Source organism: Chenopodium album, chromosome 3 (assembly GCF_948465745.1).
Source record: "Chenopodium album chromosome 3, dcCheAlbu1.1, whole genome shotgun sequence".
Lineage (NCBI taxonomy): Eukaryota > Viridiplantae > Streptophyta > Magnoliopsida > Caryophyllales > Amaranthaceae > Chenopodium > Chenopodium album.
Genome location: NC_137836.1, coordinates 69,947,572 through 69,971,486, shown reverse-complemented (window position 1 = coordinate 69,971,486; position 23,915 = coordinate 69,947,572). Strand labels below are relative to the sequence as shown.

Sequence of the window (23,915 nt, the reverse complement as noted above, 5' to 3'; positions counted from 1 at the left end):
CAAAAAAAAAAAAAAAAAAAGTAAACTCCATACCATTGAGTAAAAACTATTTTTGCTTTAAAAGACCACCAATTTAAAATTTTTTGTAAAAAATCACCTTTTAAATCTTGTTTTTTTGCATATAACCACCTTTTAAAAAAAATGTTGCAAAAGACCACCAATTTTAAAATTTTTGTTGCAAATTACCACCATTTCAATGTAAAACAATTGATAAATTTGGCTTAAAAAGTGGTATTTTGCAACAAAAAATTTAAAATTGGTGGTCTTTTGCAACATTTTTTTTAAAAGGTGCAAAAAAACAAGATTTAAAAGGTGGTTTTTTTTACAAAATTTCCTTTTTTATTTTATTTTATTTATTATTATTATTTTATTTATTTTTTTTTTTGACATACTGATTATATTTAACCAATGTAATTGTAATACAAGTATTGTAATATAGTGAGAGTATTTTGATTCTGGAATATTAATTTTGTTTGTATTACCAAGCCAAGCTTGGTCTAGTGGAAAGGAGAGTACCTTCCAACCATGAGGTTGGGGAGGTTCAATACCCAATAGTGACAATTTGGGGGAGTGGGATTCCCTTACCCCCCCCCCCCTCCAAATTGTCTAGCCCGCTAACCCGGGCCGGAAGGACCTTGAAAGGTTCAGGCTCGGTAGGGCCCTTCTCCCTTACCAACCAAAAAAAAAAAAAAAAAGTTTCCGTTTGTATTTGTGAGTAACAGTTAACAACATTAAAATTATATTCCATCACTAATAATTGAATATTTTTTGGACTTCAAAATTGTATGAATGCTTACAACTAATAATTGAAAACTCCTTGAATATGTTTACAGATCTTCAAACCCTTCTTCATCGGCTTCCTCTTCAGTCCTTTGAAATTCACTTCGCCACATTTCCATCTGCACAGATGTCCAACAATATTAGTACAATGTTTTAAAAAATAACAAAGAAAAATTTAAGGTATTTCAGTTAATATACATCAACTCAATTTCTCAACTCAAGACTCCACACCGCTTCTATTGCTTTGAGAAAAGATTTTAATCACAGTTCATAACTTCATAGGCAAACATTGGACAAAGTCTACATTACAGGTAATTTGTTCTACGACGACATTTTGACAGATACTAGTAGAGATAATTTATCAAATTATACTCCGTATGTCTCATTTTATATCCCATTATCTTTAGTTGTGGTGTTGTGCCTCATCTAAGTGAAATGACAAAGTTGGATGTAAAACACATGATCCCATCCTGTTATTCTGTTAACTTCATCTTAGAAATGAAATGGGAGAAACACATGTAATAGTATTTCAAAGCCAATTCCACAATTAAAGCCCTTTTTCTCCCATACCACAGGTGAAACTAAATATGAATGGAAGAGCATATGTGCTCTAACCTGATCATCAGAAAATCTCATATGCTCTGCAACAAAGAGCATAGTGCTAGAGGTTTCGTTTGATAGATCTCTACTCAAACTTCTAGCCACATCTTTATAATCGATCACATGAACCTGAAATCCATGGCGCATGAAAAGCTTGTGCATCCATTCTTCATGACTGGTCTGGGAATCAATGAAAAGTAACAAATAGTCTTTCATACAGAAAAGGATGTAAGTTAGGTTCAAAGCAAGCATGACAGGGAAATGTTACTACCTTCAGCTCAACCTCAGTTTCTGCTAAACAGACAGGGACTTCTCCCATTACAAGACTTCCCTTCATGGCTAAACTACTGACAGCAGACAGAATATCTTCAAAACTTGTCAATGTCATTAAAGGCAGGCCCTGAAGAGGAAAATTACATTTACTTCAATAAAGTGCACTGATTAATATTAACAGAAGGGTAAAGACAGACAAATGTCGATGACATTAAAACCTGGAGAGCCCATATACTGGGGCGGTTACCGTTAAATCCTTTCTTACGCAGGACTTCTTGTATGTTAGAAGACTCTAGTGAAACATGAAGCAATAAGCAGCTCCTGCTGATCTGAGCACCAATATCTAAGATTTTATAAACCATGTCAAGACTCAAGGCACAATCCTCTAGTTAAAGAAATACATAGGCAGACTGCAAGATATTATGAGTTTATTAGAAGATTTATGATACACAAAAACTTCTATAAAATGGAAAATTGCACCAAGATATTCATGAAAGTTGTTGAGTAAAAAAATTCAAGGGAAATTCTACATGGTAGCCTCTAGTTTTTGCATTTTCTATCTGGTGGAATTTTTTTTTGCCATATTCTATAGTGACCTCCTAGAATTTTATAAAGTCTAATTTGTGCATTAATCATCCTTAAATGGGCTAACCCATGTTTTCTTGGTTCATCTTCATAATTTAACTGTTGACCTTGATGTTTTGATGATGACACAAGACAAACTTATATAAAGGTACGACTAGAGTGTTTTAGAATGTGGTGCTTGAGAACAGAGTATGCGTACTCGGTCCATATAAGGAGACATTCAAGGAGCAAAGGAAGCCTTCAATTAAAGACACATAGGAAGAGTTCCTTGACAGGCCTAGTGCTTCAGAGTAGAAACTGAGAACACAGAAGTTCTTTTAGGAACAGAAGCTTGTAATAGGTTGTTGCCCTATTCTAGTAAATAATTTTTATTTAAAATCCTTAATGGTCATGGTTTTCTTCTTGTTTAGGGTCAAGAAGCACGCTAAAGTTCTGTTTGTCATTGAGTTCCTTTAGCTTCAGTATATTCTGCAGAAAGTTAGGCAACTTTCCATACTACAATTCAATCCCCCTCTTGTAGTATTCATATAGAGTTCCCCCCTCTTGTAGTATTCATATAGAGTAACATTAACTTTAATAACTATAATTACTAACTCACCCGTAAATTGTTCAATCAAAACCCTTGATGACTACCACCCATCTACCATCGCCACTCCACCATCCAGCCACCCAGTGACCCAGAGACAAGTAGGCAACCCTACCCAAACCCACAAGTAGGCAGCCCTACCCAACCCCACAAGTAGGCAGCCCTACCCAAAATTACACTCATGGCCCCACCTACCCACAACCACCCAACCTCACTTTCCTCACCTCAAACCCACCCCCACTGCACCCCAACACCACCTCCACTAACCTGAAACAGTCCACCCACCCAAACCACCCACTCCAGCCTAGATTCCACCACGAAATTGATTTAGCTGAACAAATTGCAAGCTAAATCGAATAGGGGCTTTTGTGTGCCACAATTTGCAAGCTGCTACTGTCGGTGTGGGTTGAGTGTAGCAAGGGAGTGGGCGTAGGTGAGGTTTTTAAGGTGCAGCAAGGGTCAAAGGTGGTGAATCGTGAGTGCTCTATGGCTACAATGGTGGTGATAGTAGCTGGGTAAGTTCTGTTGTCGTGAAGGATATGCGATGTAGGTGTAGCAGAAGTTGCATGTTTTTGAGTGAATGTAGGGTGGTTTTGGGTTAGATGTGGTGGGTGGGCGATGGTCTTGGTGGTGGTAGCCAGTAGCAGCTAGGCTATGGTATTGATGGTGGTAACAGCTAGGTGATGGTGGTTTTGGTGGTTTAATTAGTGGGAATTGGTGGTGGTGCAATGTTAAGTAGGGGTGAGTAAGTATTTTTTAGATTTAGGTTAAGAAATAGTCATTTTATAGCTAGGTTAGCCATATAAAACACAAAAAGGGCACATTTGAAAATTATGCAACAGCAAAGGGTTTCTTAATAAATGGTCAATAAAAAATTCCACCAAATAGAAAATGCACAAACTAGAGGCGCTACCATATAGAATTTCCCAAGAATCAAAAGAGCAAAGCCATTAGAAGAGTACTACTCTCAATGTAGCAAATGGAATTATGGAAATATGATATAGAAAGTCGATACATTTTTTATAGCACACAAGCACTTATCGCAACATCAACAACCCTGAAGCTACTAGGAATGGAAAACATTAAGATTTTAATAACTTCAATATCAATATTTGAAATCTTCATGCACTTAACTATAACAGGCCACCACATTTTGCAGATGTACACACAACATACCTTTAAGCTTCTGAGATACGTTGCAGTAGATTCTATCTGGTGATATGTCAAATATCAATGTAGAACTTGGCCAAGTTAGTCTATAAACACGGGTATCGGCACCATCTGTCAACAAAACAACCTACATATTTTCATTATGCCCTCAAACATAGTCACTGCCCTTGATATGAACTGAAAGCTTCACATGTTAAGACTAATCATACCTGTTTCAGTTCATCGTTATTTCTCAAATTTTGGAGCAAACTATCATCAATGAACTTGGTAGCAAGGCAATAAGGGTGCACATGCTGCTCCATATAGACAGGAATATTTGCAGGAACCAAGCAAGCCACATAAGGATCATGGAAAAGAGGGTCTGCAGATGCAGAAAAACCAGAGTCCCGACATGTTAGAATCATAATCTGAGCACCACAAACCATTGCGAAAGAAAAAGTCTTACAATAAAATACAGTTAAGACAATATCGAGTTGACATTAAAGGATTTGGGCTGCCAAATTTTCTATTTCAATCACTTCTTAGAATGATAAGGGATTGATTAATTTTATAAACTTCTGCAGCTTTTGGAACTTCAATATCATCCTTTATTCCTTCGGATCTTTACGACGTTATGCCAAGCCCTCAAGCAGTCCATACAAAACCAACTAATTAATACATAAAACTACTACATAAACTTATATATAGTTCTTCCTTTTATTAACATAACAGGCAGACAGGAAAAGGAAGAATTTTGCCAATCAAACAAAATTCATGCAGCTGGAAGCCTGGAACATATGGGATGGCTTCTGCTGTTCTGCATCAGATTCAGCATGGGTGTAATTGATACAATGGTTTGTTCAAGTTCCAACTATTACCAAATAATCACATAAACAACTTAAAGGGAGGCCACTACAAAGGAAACAACCTTGAAACCAGCTGCCATGAAAATGTATAGAGAAGCAATTTATAAGAACAGTAAAAAATTAACACCTAATTTCGTAAATACCCATTTGAAACAAACACTAACACCTAATTTCGTAAATACCCATTTGAAACAAACATTAACAGACTTTAATACAACAGCAGATTCCTGGATTTCCATGTAATTTTACAGAAGCCTACCAACTGTTCGATAAAATGCCTAAATGAAAACTTAGAGACAAAGAAGGTTGTAAAGGAGAGAGGAACCTGGGCGATGGGTTTCTTGGAAACGAAGAGTAGCAGAATGCAGGGCAGCTTGAAGAAAAGGGTCATCATCACTGCTCAAATTTGCGGCGACCCTGAATCGGTTTTTTGATTTATTGAGGTTGTATTGGTTATGGAGGAATGTAGCAAAGGTGGGGACATGGCTGAAATGCCTGAAACATTGTAAAGCTTCCATCTTTAAGAAGGTAGATTTGCCGAAGAAGAGTGGGAAAAGCTTTTCAACTTCAATTACAGTCTTACATGTCTTATCATACAGACTACTCCGTAGCAAGATGACTCCGTAACAAGATGACTATTCTCTTTTGAGTATAGTATATTCGTGCTTTTATATACGAATTTTTCACACACATACCGTACACGTCAACGATTATTTCTTCTTACCTTAAAAAAAAAAAAAAAAAGTAAAAAAATTAAAAAAACAAACAAACATACCGTCCACGTCAAATGTCAATTGAGTATTCGAACAATCTTCTTCGAATATTGAAAATTTTAGAGTATATCTCCTTGTCATCAATTGTATTAAGGGCACTTGAGGGACATATGCACTCATCTCACCAAGTTTGACAATTGAAGCATAAGACATACAAGTACTTTTGGGAGGCAAATTGAACAAATAACTAATGTAGGTCATTTAGTTAGTGATAGTATGGAGAGTCGGTCCCTATTGATATCGATATCAACAAACATTGTTAATATAATGACAGTGTTGTAAATAATAGTCAACACTTTTGGAAAAGTATTGATAAAATAATGGAAAGCTGAGTTGGATTCCGTTGTGCTCATTTGTGAGTAAATCTGGGGAGGAAGAGAGAGAAACAATGCCCCAAAAGTGAAACCCACTTCTCTCCCTGACAATGAAGGAATGCACGTCAAACTGATCAAACATTACCGACAGCGAATCCCGAACACTATTGTGGCTTCGCTGCCAAATTAAATGAAAATTCTATGTAAAAAGAAGTAATTTAGGGTATAATTAATCCCAAAGGGTAGGTGTTAAACTCCTCCATTGTTTCCACCATTAAAAATAAGCTTTAATTGCTTCACCATTGAAGATGAGTTTTCATTGCTTCACCATTAAAGATGAGATTTTCATTCTTCATTGAAGGCAACCACAAGAGTTTGCGTTGGTTGAAGACGAATTGATGATGATCGTTAACGTCGATTCCTTTGGAAACGGGATTCGAATAACGGGAATGAGCTGGAATCTTTGTTCTTACAATTTTGTTCCTCACTAACATAGTTGAAAAGACTGCAACACCCATATATTAACAAGTTTTGTTGATATTTGATATCAACTTGTATTTTCTCATAGTATGGATATTATTCTTTGTAATAATTGTAGTCCCTCGGCTATATTCTCTTCTGATGCATTAGGAGTTCCCCTCGTCACCTCGTGAGGGGTCTCTTAACCTTTTTTTTCTTACCTCCATTTTAAACAACCATATAAATTGAGTATTTCATAGATTAAAGTCCTATTAAATTGAAATAATTTTACTGAATCTATTTGATCATAACTCTTGATAACACACAAATTACTTCAAAAATGTTGTCGAGAATAAATTTGACACAAGCCTTAAAGAAACAATCGTTGAAAGCAATTTTATTAAACAATTGTAGACTACTCTTTCTATCCCTAATTTTTTATCCGAGTACACTTTTGTGGGTCAAGTTTAAAAATCTTTAACCACAAATTATCACCAATTTATAAAATAAAAGTCATTTATTTCAATGTTTACTTTTATAATATTACACTAGTTTAATCCCGTGGGTTGCACCGATTAAATAGACATTATTTGCTTAAAATAATTGTCAATATTCTTTATTCGAAAAGTGTAATCATAATCTCATTAATTAATTTTGAAAGAAATATTGTATTTGTTTAGTTTTAATAGAAATAAATTAATGATGTCAAAAATAGTTTTGGTAGAAAAAATTTTCATAAAAAGTTGACAAGTGTCTCTTCATGATGTCAGGTTTTGTTTTAGTAAGAGCACACAAGATTAGCCCATAGGTCTTAAGACTCTAAATAACATCTATCATTTTCTAATTTTGTGGTCTTAACATAAGACTTTTTATTTTTTTAAATGCATTTATGAAGCTTGGTCTTAACAAAATCTGAAGCGGAGTCTTAAAAATTCAAGACTCAACTTAACAATTAATTAACTTTTTTAATTTTTAAAAAATATTAATAATTTGATTTATATAAAATAAATGAGTCTGAGGGATGAAGAGATAAATCTAATCGAGTTTTAAGGAGTCTTAACATAATTATTAAAAAAAATAACCTAATAACTTATGTGACAATAAATTAAAGTCTTAAGATAAGAGTGCGCTAATCTTTCTCTAATAATTAATAGATTTTATATAATTTTTGCTTAAACAAAATTGGAGATATTTAAGTTATACGATAAGACGAATATGAGAGTCATTGGATTATAAAAAGTTAAATGGAGCAAATAATTTAGTAGTAACAAATAGAGTACAAGAGAATATTTAAAAGTTGCCAAATGAGATTATTTTTTAAAGCAAAAACAAGAAGAATTCCTAAATGAAAAGCTTGATTTTTATTTATTTATTTATTTATTTTTTAAATACTGTGTAAAAGAAGATGGTAGTAGGTGTTAGTCAAATAATTTCCGCTAAATTAACACCAATTAGGCAATTATTATAACTTTTAATCATCATTATTAGAATTAATATTAATGGTATATATATATTAATAATTTAATATATGGATATATATTATTAAAAAAAAAAAAAAAAAAAAAAAAAAAAAAAAAAAAAAATCCTCAACCATCGCAATTCACCAAACACCAATCTACCAACCCATTTCGAATACTACACATTACACATAGCTCCCACTAATTGACACCAACTTATCTTCTCAAACCTCCAAAAATTCATCAATGGAGTTTGAACCAACCACCACCCAATCCTCTGAATCCCCAGAAAATGACAACAATAATCCGCCATTGTTAACCCCCTTCAAACCTCCAACAGCTTCCCTCTCTCTTTCTCTCTCCTCTGCTCTTACTCTTCCTACCCACTTCTTCACCCCTTCCAAAATCACCCAACTTTTCTCCCCCAAAAACGTCAAAATCCCACCTCAAATCACCTCTGCTCTCTCCACTCTTTCTCTCTCTTCCTCCACTCTCTCTCCTCCAAAACCCTTCTCCAAAAAGTCCTCATTCTCCGCTACCCCTCTTCAAAACCCTCTTTCTGTCAACCCTCGTCTTCCTTCTGACCCCTCTAATGGCGCCGCTGTTCGAAGAGCCACCATTGTTTGGTTCAGAAATGACCTTAGAGTTCATGACAATGAGTGTCTTACAACTGCAAACAATGAGTCAATGTCTGTTCTTCCTGTTTACTGTTTTGATCCTAGGGATTACGGGAAATCGTCTTCTGGGTTCGATAAAACCGGGCCGTTTCGGGCCTCTTTCTTGGTTGAATCGGTTTCTGATCTTAGGAAGAATCTTAGGGCAAGAGGGTCTGATTTGGTTGTGAGAATTGGGAAACCTGAGACTGTTCTTGTTGAGATGGCCAAAGCAATTGGAGCTGATGCGGTGTATGTGCACCGGGAAGTGTCGAAAGAGGAGGCGAAATCGGAGGCGAAGATTGAGACAGCAATGAAGGATGAAGGGGTTGAAGTGAAGTATTTTTGGGGTAGTACATTGTATCATTTGGAGGATTTGCCCTTTGAATTGCAGGGTATGCCTACTAATTATGGCGGGTTTAGGGAGAAAGTGCAAGGGTTGAAGGTTAGGGATACTATTGCTGCTTTGGATCAGTTGAAAGGGTTGCCTTCTAGAGGGGATGTGGAGCCTGGAGAGATTCCTTCTCTTGTTGATTTGGGTCTTAACCCAAATGCTACACTGTCTCAGGTTTTACTTGCTTCTAGCATTTTCGAGTTCTAGTTTGGTTTCGTCGAATTTGTTTGATTAAATGCTTTGATTATTTGGTTATGTTATATTATCTTATATGTGTTGGAATTTATGGTTTGATGTGTATAATTTCATGGTCTATTGCTGTGAATTCTTGAAAAATTTTGCACTGATTAACTGGGTTGACTAAGAGGAAGTGCTTTAGCTTTTGCAATTGAATGTTATGTGAAGACATTTGGATTTGTAGGAGGAATTGTGTAAATATTTGCAACTTTCTGCATAATGTTGGACATATAAGTTTATGGTACGATGGATTTGAGGTTGTAGAGTATACAAAGATGCTAACTTTTGCTCCTATAATTGATTATATGATGCTTTAATATCTTGTTTAGTGGAGAGTGGACTAGAGCATGTGGGCTGTTTATACATGGAAGACATTTGAGGAACCATAGATTGACGAATTAGCCTCCCTCTCGTTCATTTGCACTTACTGTAACCTTTTATCTGACAGTCACTTATGTCAAACTTTACAAATAGCCTCCGTTATGTTGTATGCATTCATGGAACTCCGTATCACGCCTTGGGTTGTATCCTCTACCGAAGCATTGGGGATGTTGATGTTGTAGTGTCTTGTGTTATAACTAGATGTATTTTCCTGGAAATATTTTCTGTTGGGAAGTGCAAACATTGAAGTTAACCGTTCCTTTAGTCTTGTCTTGGTTTATGATGCTTTCAAGTGTGTGTCTTAGAAGGTCATTACAGTATTGTTGCTTTTGCATAAAGCTAATGAAAATAATGTTCATTACAGTATTAGAGGTCTTGTTGACATAAAATTCCACTAAAAAATTAGGAAATAGGCAATCATAATGATAGATACTCCATATGTTAGTTCCAGCATTTAGGAGAGTACAGAGAACAATTCTAGTAAATAGAAACAATTTCCCTGTGAAGGAATAAGGGGATGGTCTCAACTTGCAAAGACTTGAGGTTTAAAAAGTTCTACATCATAGCTTACATTTTTGAATTTTAGTCATTCAATCATTTCCAACCATACTTTTGGGCTATACGGTGATAAACAACTTCACCATACATTTCCAATATTGTGAAACTGGTGGCTTAATCACATTGGACTTGGACCTTATTAATAAATCAATGGCTATGTACATGTTGCAAACCCATGGAGCCCTTTTTTTTTTTTACAGGACCCATGGAGCCTGTTTGGCTCTACTATAGTTTTAGAAATGGAATGAATCCATTTACTAAAGGGAATGGAATGTATATCAACCCATAAGTTTGGTTCACCTATAGTTTTTAAAATGGAAAGGTATCTACAACTAGTATTACCTAATCGCCCCTACCCCTTGTGAACCGTGAACAGAAACAGGTGAATTATACTATAAAGTCAGTATTTTTGGCCTGATTTAACAAGGTAGCAGATTGTGAATCCATACTGAATCTTATACTAGTGAATTGGGTAACATTGTCCACCTCATCCTTATATTTCAATACATCATAACCACCATATTATTATATTAGTATCTTAGATCCAAGCTGCCACTTTTCTCTTATTATCACCCCTCTTCCTCCTCTTTGGCGGCCTCGCTGCTTAAGGTTTTTTTATTTTTTTTTGCCCCAAAATGAAGGTTGGTCTTAGCCATTATAAGCAAAATGGGATCATCATGGCTTGATCTGGCTAAGCTGATGTTGAACAGTACTGTTTTTCTTCTTCCTCTTTAATTCTCTTGTAGTTGTGTGTACTATATACGAAACTTCTACCTTCATAATCAAGGCACATGTGTTCAGTTGCTGTTGTAGAGATTGAAGTGAGCTTTCTGTTTCCACCAAATAACATTATTTGTTATACTTTTTATCTCTGGGTGGTGCAGGTTTCAAATTTGGGGTACTGTTTATTGAGGCAACCGATTCACTCCACTACTTTTACCAAACTAGTTGAAACAGAATCCTTCTTCTGATTCTCTGACCAGTTCCCACTTTTATCCCCTACCAAACATGCTCTTGATAGAATTAGCCATTAATACTTTACAAACAATTACTTCCTCTGACTTTTTTAGTTGACACCATTTGACTTTTGCACTTTTTACAAACTATTCTTTTATTAGCCTTTGTGATTTATAGTTAAAATAAAATATAGTCATGTGAGATCTTGTTTAAATCGACTCTATGTATATATTATTAAAATCCATTTTTTTTTATTTTACAATATCAATTGTTCAAGATATTAATTGTTAAAATAGTGCATTGGCAAACGTGATAATAGAAAAGTATCAACTTAAAAAAAAAAATGGGGGTTGTATCTTTACGCTTTGTTTGGATAGCAAAGAAGGGAGGAAAAGAAGGGGAGGGAAAATGGAGGAAGGGAAGGGAAAAGAAAGGGAGGAGGAGGTGAGCTCCATTTTCTTTCCAAATCTCTCCAATTTTGGAGAGATTATGCTTATTAAAGAGAGAGGGAAAATGGATCCCTCCCTCTCCTTCCCCCAATCTTTTACCCAAACAAGAGTGTTTGTCCCCCTCCATTTCTCTTCTCTTCTTTTCCTTCCATTTCTTCCTATCCAAACAAAGTGTTAGGACACGGAGGCTGAATTGTATAGGCAACTGTTTTGGTCAGTTGAATAAAAATTCTGGACTTTGTAAATGACAAAACACTTTTTGGAGTTAGGCAACTTGGGTATTTTGCATTCAGGAAGGACCATATTAGTATAATTGGAGTGGCAGAGATGCGTATGTTGAGATGGATTTTGGGAGGAACATCTTAAAGGATAGATTTTGAAATAAAGATATTTGGAGGAAAGTTGGAGTTGCGGTAGAATAAGATATTATATAACTGATTGTGTGGTTTGGGCATGTCAAGTGGAGATCAAAAGACATGCCAGTAGGGAAAAGTACAGGTTTGGGATAAAGGGGACCTTAGAATAAGCCGGGGAAGACTAATGATGACTTGGATGGAAGGAATTAAAAAGGATATGAAGAAGTTGTGTTTATGGGAGCATATAACATTAGACAGAAGGAGAGGATCACGGTTGATGAGTAAAGGTGGTTCATGCAGCCGACCCCATCTTTGAGATTAAGGTTTCGATTGTTGTTGCTGTTGGTGTTGAACATGACTAAACAATGTTAGATGACTTATATTTATCGATTATAGGCCCCTGGACTGGATCATGATATATGTTGTAGTGTGAATTGCATATTCTTGATATTAAGATTTTGGCAATTCTCTTATTTGTGCAATTTTTTATAGGACGGAAAACCACCTGTTAATGGTTCCCTGGTGGGAGGAGAGACTGAAGCAATGCAGAGGCTCCAAAAGTTTGCAGCTGAATGCAAGGCGCAACCACCAAAGTCCAAGGACGGCACTAACAGCATATATGGTGCCAATTTCTCATGCAAAATTTCTCCTTGGTTAGCCATGGGATGCCTTTCTCCTCGACATATGTTTGATGAGCTGAAGAAAACTGCTTCCAGGTATTGGGTTGTTTTGTCGCGTTTATGTGGTTATGTTTCCCTTGCTGTCAAATTTTTACAACTTTTAACTTTCTTGATACTCTCTTGTATAAATTATCAGAACAATTTCTGCTTCAAACCGAAAAGATGGTGATGATGGAATGAACTGGTTGATGTTTGAACTTCTGTGGAGGGATTTTTTTAGGTTGGTTACGTCTTGACAGAATGAATTTAATTTGTTAGTACAGCTCTTATAGCTTAACTTCTTGCAATTCTCATATTGGTGTGTATGTGATCTTATTTCCCAGATTTATCACAGCGAAATACAGTTCAGCAACGAAACATGCCAATGCTACTCCAGCTACTGCTTGCACAGGTGCACTTGCTTAAGCAAATTTTATATGGTGATTTACGTGTGAGAGATTAGGGTAGCTGACAACAGCAATGGGCTCCTGTATAACAAAAAGTTGCAAATGTTGGAGCTTTTATTTTTGGGGTCAGCTTATTTCTGCCCGTTTTTTTTTCTCTGAGGATCTCTGCATATTTTGTCAAAACATATCCCTTGTAAAATTGTCCGTCTTTTGAACTATTGACTGGGCTACTAATAATCAAAACTTCAGCTTTAGACTATGGTGTATGGTATATTTCACTAAACATCTGGCTGATTAATACTTGGTAGTTTTTTCTGTTGGCAATTAATGTATTTTGTTTAGAAGTTGGGAGTTATTTCGTTAGAGTCGTTGGGGGAAGGTCATGCAAGCGAACAGAAGCTACATTTTGTACACGAGAAATTATTTGTTTCACATTTCTTTTAAATATTAAAAGTAAGAATAATTCGTGTACAATTACATGTAATTTAATTAGCAATATAAACGTGAACTAACGTGTAATTTTATAGTGATGTGAAATTTTATGTACACCCTGGTGCAAGGTCCAATTTAGCTCATTTAATATTTTTTTTAAAAAACCTATGAAATGAGCAAAAACCCACCTTTGGAGGTGCACCTACTTTTATATGCACTCATGCGTATGTAACACGTAATGTGTTTTTATTTCATATAGTACAATCAACTCCTCTATGGACATTGCCACAAGACTTATCTTACAAGATAACGTATAAATTCATTTTGCGACGTATAATACCATCTTTTGAACAATCTTGAAGTGCACTTGTATCATTGTTCGAAATTGTCGCTGGTAAACTTTGTAATAAACTCCCGATGTGCACAAGTAGTGGCTTTTGTCTATAGACTAAGATAACGAAAACGAGCGAGATGCTTTAGAAACAACCTAAAAGCGCTAAATTGGTCATAGTTGTGTTGTAGAGGAGATCATTCTCTACCAGAACAACACCAGAGATAAAGGAAATGGCGATGTGTCTGGAAACTCGAGATCGTTAATGGATTTGGCCCCCTAGGGGAACCTTGACCGTGCTGAAGCTGCATTTCAATTTTCGATTGGCATATCAGCATTAGAGCTTTAGCATAGTTTCTTTCTGGTTGGATTGGGTAGGTTAACAACCGAAAAATGAAAGAAATTTATGTTCTGTAAAGGTAACTAACCGAAGCAGAGTTTGGCCCTCGCTAAGCTGCTATGGTAGGAGGAGGGGCGGATCATGCATACCTTTTATGGAAGCCTTTCCATTATCAAAAGTCACCTGATTAGGTTCGGACACACATATTAAGGAATTTAATAAGGTAAGGTGAGAATGCGAGGGAATGAGAGTTAGTGGAGTCCACCTCAAATGATTTGAGTGGAAACACCCTAAGAAATGAATACATGAATATTATTTGTAAACAGAGAGTTTTGAGTAAGAAACTCGCAAAAACACAAGTGATCCAATTGATAAAATGGATGTCATCAAGTAATGTTTGAAGCTTTATACATCTATGAAAAAATTCATTTTTCTTTGATGTTTCTATATGCGCCGTACATATCACACTATGATAAAATGTTAATGAATTTTAAATGAAATAATTTTACATAAATCTAGAGCAAAATATATGGACTTGCAAAATTACAAAAGGCCGGAGACTTTGAGGGAGGACAGAGTAACAAAAATAAGCCAAAGCAACATGAAGTACCCACTTGTGATCCATGCCCAGATCCTAGGTCCACCAAGCTCGGCACCAAACACAAGACGCCTCAGTACCAGAACTGATATACAACCTACTGAAGTGCAGAAAAACACAAGCAATGAAAAACTAAGACCCTCAGCACTTTCAATCCTCAATGGTTCATGATATGCAAAATAATTGTATGTTGTGTCGATTAGCCATGGGATGCCAATGCCAACATATATGTTCACGGAATTGCTGCAAGAGAAAAAGGAAATCCAGAAAAATGTTACCATGGGAGCAAAAAATCCTAATGAACATGCAACATGTGAATAGGAAAATTTGAAAGGTTTAACACAGTGAAAAATATAGAGTAATGAGTTTTCATTCCTCTCTGGTTCTCTCAGTTTGTGTCAACTTGGCAAAATCAAACCAAACCCGATAACCAAAATACAGGATCCAAACCTGAACATACTCTGAAGTAAATAAACTATTCAATTCGACCCTAAACAAAATGAGTATAATAATGGTTCAACTATCATTGATCTGGTCCGAGTGATCAATTTTCACTTCCATTAAAGAAACAAACAGAAAAACTCATTTTGTTATTTTCCAGATCCAGGGTGAAAAGAAAATCACTCTCTACAAGGGTCCACAGTCCGCTCTCCCTTTTTAGTTTTTACCAAGACCACCACCCAACACCCTCCACACGAACAAACATCTGGCCAAGTAATGAATTCTGATGTGTTGATAACTGCAACACTTCTTATATTTCTGCACCTTTGCTTCTTCTATATGACCTTAAAGCAGTGAAATCCAAGACAACCAAACATAACTATGCTATAATGCATTTGTACTTGCTTGCCTGTCCTAGAAGACTGGGAAGATCTGTCTTTAAGAATCTATGAACCAAGCAGATTAAAAAAAAAGGGGGAAAAAAAAAAGAAAAAGAAAAACCTGCAGGTGATATTTGCAATAGCAGAATCAGCTGTTGTCTGACGCTCAGCAGCAATCTTGCTGGCTACTAAGTCTGGCCAAGAGGTACCCGCAGCCAACGCGGTAAAAGCAATAACATAAGGATTTAGTCCTGTCAAACAGAATATTAGTCAAGAAAACTAGGGACTTACATTTTATCATGGCAATGGATACCAATCAATAAATCATTAAGCACAAGCTAACCTGTCACGCAGCTTATCATATCTGTGATCTTTGTCACTATGAAAGCTATACTACTGATGAAGAGTAGAGAACAGGTGAATGCTATCCATCCATGAGCAATACGATAAGGAGGCACAAAGGCAAACATGAACCTCCACGGTAGGAGAAGCAAAAACCAGATAAATCTGACCGACCTTAGAAAGATACCCTCCAGCTTTTTATGTTCAAACTGTCTCACCAAAATTTAAAAGTCAGTATATTCACAGAACAATGACAAGAAGGCAGCCTATTCCTACAAATGCAACAATAAGATACATACCAATAAATATTTCCCTACACAGATTAAATCCCGTCCTAAAAGTTCATTTTCCTACCTTATCAGTTATCGAAAATTCTTCTAGATACAAAGAAAGTTACAATTCATATTGCTATATAAGAACAAGTATTTTGGTAACGAATTTTATATTTCCAACACTCCCAATCTTAGGACTGAACTATTCGTGGAGGAAAATAGATAAAATCATTTTTCATGTCTATTAAGCTAGTTCCAAAAAAATTCATTCAGAGGGTAGTTTATTAAAAGATTCAGTGATATACAAGCAGATAAGTTAAAAGGTTAGGAGGAGGTGAAAGAAAAGCCTTTTTGAATTTGTTCTAGTCAATTGAAATAGACAGTACATTTTGTTTAATCGTAAAGCACTAGATGTTAAATGGAGCCTTCATCCAGAATTTTTTTTCTCAGCATTAGTAATGAAATAATAACAATAATAATAAAAATAAATAATAATAATAATAATAATAATAATAATAATAATAATAATAATAATAATAATAATAATAATAATAATAATAATAATAATAATAATAATAATAATAATAATAATAACAATAATAATAACAATAATAATAATAACGATAACAATAATAATAATAAAAATAATAATAATAAAAATAAATAAATAATAACAATAACAATAAAAAAAAAAAAATAAAAAAAAAAGAAACTGCACTTTTGACACATTGCTAAATAAATAAAACCCTCTAATGTCATGTAAAACAAAAAATACTAAAATAAAAGTACCATGAGTGCATCCACGAACTGTTGCTTCCAAAGTGACAGGATAGTGGCATTGTCTACTTTTATGTTTCTCACAACTTGTTGAATGTTTGATTCAGCCACTTCATCTGAAGACAGGGCCTGATATGTACCTGAAAGTAATACTTCAGAAAAATCATCTAAATAAAAAGATACATCAATATTTTCTGAGGCCTTACTGAGCCTTATACAAAAATATACAATAAAATTCAATTTGGCTTTTGAGAGGCACAAGATGAACTAAGGAAACTGTTGATGTGTGTCAACATTACCTGTCTCATTGTCACCATGAATGGAAAAGATGTCGACAATGTTTCTGTCTTCATAATCAGCAACAGAATCAACAGAGTCTTCTCCAAGGTTTTCATGTTTACATGGTGAAGCCTCTTCTGGAACCCACTCCTCAGGCCTCTCAGATCTCGAGCTGAATAGTGAATGATAGAGAAATGTCTTTATACTAAGTGTGTCAGATAATACAAGCCAACTAGAGAGACAATTTATTTAAAACACAAACTTACAAAGGAAGAGATAAGTAAGGCCATCGCATGTCCTGAGCATATGCATTTAACAGCAGTAAGCCATATTGCAACACTGTCAAAGATGACTCCAATAGAGTAACTACATTGGGAGTCCAAATCTGTAGAAAGAACATTTCTACAATATATTATCGTTTTATATCACTACAAGTGCTTACATTAAGCTGAGGAAATCATATATTCATCACAAAGTGATTTAAGTATAGCAGAAGCTTTTTATTTTGCCTAGTGTTTTGCACAACCAGAGGTTATATGCCAAATAATGCATGCAAATGTTGATACAATCACCTCAACAATTGCAAAGAAGATATGAGTTCTAATATTAAGTTCAGAAGACAAAGATCAAAGCATCCAGAAAGATGAATAAGGATTTCATCAATTTACAACAAGAAAAGTCGTCCATGAAATTTTATTTTTGAAGAATTATATACAAGAAAACTAAAAGTATGCCCAGCTAAAGAGAGACTATAATGTATAGAAATTCATTACCTTCAAAATAATGTATAGCCATATGTAAGCCCAAAAGGACCAAAATAGCTCAACCAACCAGACTCCTATATCTGATATCTTTTTCAGTTCTCCAGCTTTCGGAACAACTACACAAACAGCATGGATTGGGAATAGGTCGAATGCAGCAGAACCTACTAGAGTTCCAGGACCCAAGCCTACATAATAACAAGTCAAGCTGAAGTCAATACCAAACATATATAGAAGCAAGAAGAGAAACAAAGAACAACATTTGAATGTTTTACTTATGCCATTTATTGTATACATCGAAATCATCTTCTTCCTGTTCAAGGTGCTTCCATATTAGAGCTAAAACAAATTTCTTCATAATCTATGTTTGGAAGAACTGGTGAGACCTTGTTGCAGAGATATCACTCGTCTCTAACTCAGTTGAGCAGTATACCAACTATTTTGATTAATAATCTTTTTAAAATTATAGTAGGGCAGAAGAAAAGGCTAATGTCTAGCAAAAGAGCTCCATATTGGAATATTATAAAGCCATGAAACCAAAGCAAGTATAGCATACACTGATATATAACAATAATATAGTACTATAATAGACTAGCAATATACCACTTGAAGCAACAAGAAAACTGAATATCAAAACTAAGTCAGCACTAGAGATTAATTAAGCACATTGCAGTTTGATGTACAACTGAAACCAAATATATATGAAAAGCTGCAATTTAAACCAAATCATATAACTTATGAAGGTTTTTAGCTTTCATTTTCTTCATCGGTGTTATCCATATATTAATGTAAAGTCTTACACACATGACATTTGACACCAAAAATACTTTAAAGCATAAGAAAAAGATAAACCTCCAGCATTAAGGCTTCCAAGGTTCCTTATAGCATCAATGGTAGCTAAAGATATCTGAGGGAAGCTAGTTCCGAAAGCCAGAAGAGCAATATCTGCAATTGCATAATTCCACACCTTCTCATATCTAACAGTTTCAACCTTAGTCAAGGGATCAATTACCACCACTTTACGAGTCTGCTTAACTACATTCTCCATGGAGCGAAAAAATCTATCTGTAATGGCTGATAATCCGATGAAACAATAAGCAAGACCCATAAAGTACAAGGCTGTACGCAATTCATTTCCTAGATATGTTTCACTTCTGAAAACCAAATAGTCTCCACATTTCTGATGGGCCAAAGCCGCGTCTACAAAAACTGTAAGATTATTGGAGTGCAGGGCTGCCATCTTTGATTTATTTGAGCAGCTATATCTAATAACAAGACATCAGCAGCAACCCCAACAAACCATCAAAACCCCTTAAGCTCCTACAACGTCGAAGGGGACATGAATCAATATCCAATGCACAAACACAAACACACAATGTGATAGCAGACAATCATAACCACTATGCAATTATCAGTTTAATTATTTAGAATCTTATCATCGACGAAATCTAACAACCCGTTTGGTAGCTTGGATCAAACAATGGCAATAGAAATGAAATTGTATATACATTTTGAAAGAAAATCAATGTTTATTCCAATGATCATTCAAGATGACCCTTAAATAGACTGTTTTTTTATTATAAATGTCCATTCCCACCAAATACAACCTTCCAAGAGTTCATGGAAAAAACAAATACTTAGGGGACAAGATTACATTCCTATCAAGAACACAAGTACTTTTCATACTAAATTACACAAAAAATTCATTCCAATCATCGCAATTTATTACCGACTACCAAACAGGCTGTAAGAACTTCATATACATATAAAGCCAACTGATTTGATATCTAAGCAATACGACATTATTCAAAAAACCCATTAAAATCATAAGTTTGTCTTTTCAATACACTAGCTAAGTCATAATCAATTAATCATATCTCACTCTTCCCAAAAACAAACATGAAAAAAAATACAAAAAAATGATCTTTACTCAGAATACTCACTATCTAACCCAACAAACAAATACCCATTTTGGGATTTTGGCAATATTTTATATCTCACAAATCATACCTTATCTAGCCCAACAAACAAATACCCATTTTGGGATTTTGGCAATTCTCAAAAATGAGCACAATTTTACCCCTTACAATTGCAGCAACAAGGGAAGAGCGGATGGCAGGTTCAGAGATCAAAGAGAGAGAGAAAATGGTAGTGTGGTTGACTGGTTGTGATTTGTGAAGGAGCAAATCAATGAGAGAGTAGGATTTGGAATGTGGCATATAGTCGTTTTGTTAATTATTGTGTGATATTGATACTTGCTGTATTTGATTAGGAAGTATGAATTATGAGAATACCGCAAATATCAACAATCCTTATCTCTTAAAAATCGCTTAAGTTTTTATTATCTCTAATGCACATTTCTAAACCATTAAAAATAACTCCATTCATGTAATTTAGAGCCAAGCCCAAAATGAGAACAAACTGGTAAAATTAAGAAAAACTCTTTGGTTATTTGATACTCATTTGGTTTCTAAATAATTAATAGGTTTGACTTTTTGCACTATTTATATACTTTCTACGTTTCTCTATAGTTGCAACTAGGGGTGAGCAAAAATTCAGGGTACCCTGATATGGAACCGGATCCTGTTCGGAACCGCAGGTTCCAAACCCGGAACCTGTTGCAATAGGTTCCGGTTCCGGGTAATAAAATTTTGGATCTAGAACCTGTAGGGTACCCTGTTAGTACAGGTTCCATATAGGGTACATGAAACCGGAACCTATATGGTATTAAAAATTCTAGACAATTAGTGTTGGTTTGTTATATTTGAAGTACTATACTAAAGTTGTAAGCTTTTATTGTGATCGTCTATTTTAAAAAAAAATAAATTTGTCACAATTTATCAAGTAACTATTAAACTTACTTTGACAGACAGGGTACCCTGTTTAGGAACCGGAACCTGCAGGTTCCGGTTCCGGTTCTCAATTCTTAGGAACCTGTTGCAACAAGTTCCGGTTCCGGTTCCTATTTTTAGGAACCTGTTGCAACAGGTTCCGGTTCCGGGTCCTGATATTTTTACAGGGTACCCTGCTACGCTCACCCCTAGTTGCAACACACACTTTATCACGGTATTTAAGAAAAGTGAACCTTACATAATATAATACACTTAAAATATGGTTAAAAGGTTGTTAGGAGCGTAATCAAGTGAGTCATGTGCTTTAAATAAATATAAAGTACAATTTTCACCATAAAACCTTCCTTTTATAGTGCGTTTCAACTATGACATTTTCATTTTAAGAAGTGTTGCAGCTATAAAAAACGGAGGAAGTACGAAGTATTGACTTTGACCATTGTTTTTTACTAACATATTATAAATAAATTTTATCATGAAATATATTGTTGTATTAACCAATTATTATTATAAAGTTTTATAATATCAACTATATTGAATTTTTTTACTAATATTTAACCATTTATATTTAAAATCAATGCATTGAAATGTGTGTCAAGTTTGACTGTGTCAATTATTCGTGAAAGTAACAAAAATTTCAAAATAGTTCGTATGAGGAGTTTTTTGAAAGAGCTTTTGTTTATACACTAAATAGCTAATAGCAGCTACCAATATTTATTAAACACTTTTACACAAGCAACTAAGTAACTAAGGCTTGTTCTTGTACGTTTATTTTTAGTTCAGTTCAGTTCAGTTCAACTCCTAATTTTCTTCTCTTATAAAATATTCATTTCAGTTCAGTTCAGTTCAACTGATTTCAGTCTATTAAAATAGGCCCTAACTATAATCATCTAGCCAAAGCAGCTAATGCAAACAGTACCTGCTATTCTACTAATAGGTAGTCAAAATAATTAATAACTAAAATTAATCATCAAACAGGGCCTAAAGAAGAAAAACAAGCAAAGCAGAAATATGTTCAAGTAAAAAGTTTCTGAAATTTCAACTTTTGCAAATGTCAACATGTTGCAAGTAAAGAGAATGGAGAAAGGATATTAATAAAATCTAGTTGTTTGGCCCAAGCAATTGCACGGGGTAGTTATAAGTAATTATAGTATCCCTCCGTTCCTAAATTACATTCTTGGTTTCTATTTTGGGTATTTCAAAATTAAATTCTTCCTTTTCATTTTTAGTAAGTTTTTTTTTTTTTTCCAAATATCCCAAATCGACTCTGTGTTTCTGCTGTATATTTAATGCTTCCTCACTCTTTCTATCCTAATCTCACTCGGTATCTTTGTGCCTAATTTAAATGAATGTGATTGGTTCTTAATTTTCAATTAGAAGCATGTTATTGGTCCTTCTTAATTTTTTTTTTTTTTGCAAAGGATTAATGACATGGCATCATTAATCATTAATCTGTCTTTGTTTTACTCAAAGACATCATTTAATATTTTGTATTTCCCATTGAAATATTTCATTATTGTTTACTGAACCGGATAGTTAACTATGAATTCAATATGGAGTACATCTATAAGTAACTTATTCTCTTTTCTTATTTATTCCATTTTACATTTAAAACTTGGAAAGAAGAAATAAATTTAAGATTAAATCATCTATTGTAAATTTGTAATCCGAAAGGGTATTTGTCTTATTATTTTCTCCTTAATTCCCGTGTTATTTTACAAACAGGAATGTAATTTAGGGACGGGGGGAATACACATCTAAATTGGAAGTAAATTAAGAAAACACATGTTTACCAACGTGATAAATATTACGTGTTTATCAAATGGCAAAATTGTAAACAAATGTATTTTTTTCCCTGTTCATAAGCAAAATCGCTACTGAATGAGCAACTTATACATGCTACCAGATCGAACGAGCCAATAACTCGAACACTTTTGGTCTATATTTTTAAGCAAGAATCGTAGCATTACCTTACCTTCACCATGATACAGACTCCAAGTCCTTACAACATAGCACGAGGAGATTTTTCATCAATATGATGATGAGAATAAAAAGCAAGAACGTAATCAGGCTCTTCGTGGTCCAAGATAAGAAAACCATCAATAAGAATATAACATCCAATATGATGATCGATCAAAATCAAATCATATCGAACTCTTATTTTTATGTCTTTGGTATGATGTCCTTCAAATATGAATTTTCGTACAACTTTATAAAATATTAGTATAGTGAATGTACATCACGCCTCCTACGGTCATTGCCAAAGCTCCGAGTGAGCTTGAAATAGGCAATGGACTCGGATTTACCATATGAAAATAATGTCTTTGAGATTCAATCATAAAGCAATTGCTTCATTCAGACATTTGTGTGTAAATCCCCTTTCTCTCTCTTACCCCTTAAACTCTTAGAGCGGTAAAGATGGTTTTTTAAAGGTCTTATTTTCTTTCCATTTTACAAACCAAAGAAATATGAAGCGATGATTGTTTTATTGCCTTGTGATATTACTATCAATCTCACTCCTTAATAAACAAAATATGTTTTATCAAGCTGATAAACCGGAGCTTTCCCGTGTAAATTTGGCAAATCAAAACAAAAATAAATTAAGGGCATGTTCTCTTACGTTGAAATTCAGTTCAGTTCAGTTCAGTTCAGTTCAACTCAGTTCAGCTCCTAATTTCCTTCTCTTATAAAATATTCAGTTTAGTTCAGCTCAGTTCAGTCAATGAAAACATACCCTAATTTATTTTTGCTTTAAATGATTTTTGTAACTGAATTTTAATATACGTTGACTCTTTATTTATTTTGATGCAAGGAAAGTAAAGCTTTAAGATTCAGATATTGTTTTTTTAAACCATAACTATTACTACACAAGTAAAGATATTAATGGTAAAATTTATGTGTCGGTCGAAGTGATGCAATATCAAAGAATGGAGTGAGTAAAATTTCACGTAATATGTTATCATGCATTTAGGCCTAGTTCATTTCACCTTATTTTTGCTAAATTGAAATTATTTTTATTGGACTGAATTATTTTTCCTCAATTTAAATTATTTTACTGAACCGAAATTAATTTTACTGAAATGAAATTAATTTTATTGAACTGAAATTATATTAGCTGAATTGAAATTATTTTACGGATATTATGTTATATTTCTTCTTTAAAAGTTATTGATTTTTACTGAAAATAAATTATTTTTACTAAACTAAACTTATTTATCAA

At 34.4% G+C, this 23,915-nt stretch overlaps 3 protein-coding genes across 4 annotated transcripts; 1 reads left to right on the top strand and 2 right to left on the bottom strand.

Moving 5' to 3' along the window:
- Nucleotides 1–722: 722 nt before the first annotated feature.
- LOC145615413 (O-methyltransferase 1, chloroplastic-like) lies at nucleotides 723–5,464 on the bottom strand. The gene is made up of 7 exons (XM_081670489.1): nucleotides 5,165–5,464; nucleotides 4,204–4,355; nucleotides 4,001–4,121; nucleotides 1,872–1,996; nucleotides 1,652–1,780; nucleotides 1,396–1,560; nucleotides 723–899 (listed from the first exon to the last, which is right to left on the bottom strand). The coding sequence occupies exons 1-7, from the start codon at nucleotides 5,355–5,357 to the stop codon at nucleotides 828–830; spliced, it is 957 nt and encodes a 318-aa protein (XP_081526615.1). The 5' UTR covers nucleotides 5,358–5,464; the 3' UTR covers nucleotides 723–827.
- Nucleotides 5,465–7,999: 2,535 nt separating this feature from the next.
- Nucleotides 8,000–13,152, top strand: LOC145624099 (blue-light photoreceptor PHR2-like). Its single transcript, XM_081677059.1, has 4 exons — nucleotides 8,000–9,063; nucleotides 12,320–12,543; nucleotides 12,644–12,727; nucleotides 12,831–13,152. Exons 1-4 carry the CDS (start codon nucleotides 8,089–8,091, stop codon nucleotides 12,910–12,912), a joined length of 1,365 nt encoding a protein of 454 aa, XP_081533185.1. The 5' UTR covers nucleotides 8,000–8,088; the 3' UTR covers nucleotides 12,913–13,152.
- Nucleotides 13,153–14,349: 1,197 nt separating this feature from the next.
- On the bottom strand, nucleotides 14,350–20,210 carry LOC145615394 (magnesium/proton exchanger-like). 2 transcript variants are annotated; one of them, XM_081670479.1, is made up of 9 exons: nucleotides 19,934–20,210; nucleotides 18,699–19,166; nucleotides 17,859–18,034; nucleotides 17,352–17,470; nucleotides 17,106–17,257; nucleotides 16,819–16,946; nucleotides 15,759–15,966; nucleotides 15,537–15,666; nucleotides 14,350–14,837 (listed from the first exon to the last, which is right to left on the bottom strand). In XM_081670479.1, exons 2-9 carry the CDS (start codon nucleotides 19,084–19,086, stop codon nucleotides 14,540–14,542), a joined length of 1,599 nt encoding a protein of 532 aa, XP_081526605.1. In that variant the 5' UTR covers nucleotides 19,087–19,166; nucleotides 19,934–20,210; the 3' UTR covers nucleotides 14,350–14,539. The 2 variants fall into 2 exon arrangements, with proteins under 2 accessions (XP_081526605.1, XP_081526598.1); XM_081670472.1 differs by having other exon boundaries at nucleotides 19,857–20,209.
- Between the last annotated feature and the right edge of the window lie 3,705 nt (nucleotides 20,211–23,915).

Excerpts from the sequence above, each read along its gene's own strand:
- LOC145615394 (XM_081670479.1), bottom strand. The coding sequence starts at position 19,086 with ATGGCAGCCCTGCACTCCAATAATCTTACAGTTTTTGTAGACGCGGCT. Across the intron at positions 17,471-17,858 it reads GGCTATACATTATTTTGAAG|ATTTGGACTCCCAATGTAGT; the intron begins GTAATGAATTTC and ends TTCTTTCTACAG. Across the intron at positions 17,258-17,351 it reads CCTTACTTATCTCTTCCTTT|CTCGAGATCTGAGAGGCCTG; the intron begins GTAAGTTTGTGT and ends TTCACTATTCAG.
- LOC145615413 (XM_081670489.1), bottom strand. The coding sequence starts at position 5,357 with ATGGAAGCTTTACAATGTTTCAGGCATTTCAGCCATGTCCCCACCTTT. Across the intron at positions 4,356-5,164 it reads CCAAGAAACCCATCGCCCAG|ACCCTCTTTTCCATGATCCT; the intron begins GTTCCTCTCTCC and ends CTGCATCTGCAG. Across the intron at positions 1,781-1,871 it reads CCAGTATATGGGCTCTCCAG|GGCCTGCCTTTAATGACATT; the intron begins GTTTTAATGTCA and ends TTTCCTCTTCAG.
- LOC145624099 (XM_081677059.1), top strand. The coding sequence starts at position 8,089 with ATGGAGTTTGAACCAACCACCACCCAATCCTCTGAATCCCCAGAAAAT. Across the intron at positions 9,064-12,319 it reads CAAATGCTACACTGTCTCAG|GACGGAAAACCACCTGTTAA; the intron begins GTTTTACTTGCT and ends AATTTTTTATAG. Across the intron at positions 12,544-12,643 it reads CTGAAGAAAACTGCTTCCAG|AACAATTTCTGCTTCAAACC; the intron begins GTATTGGGTTGT and ends ATAAATTATCAG.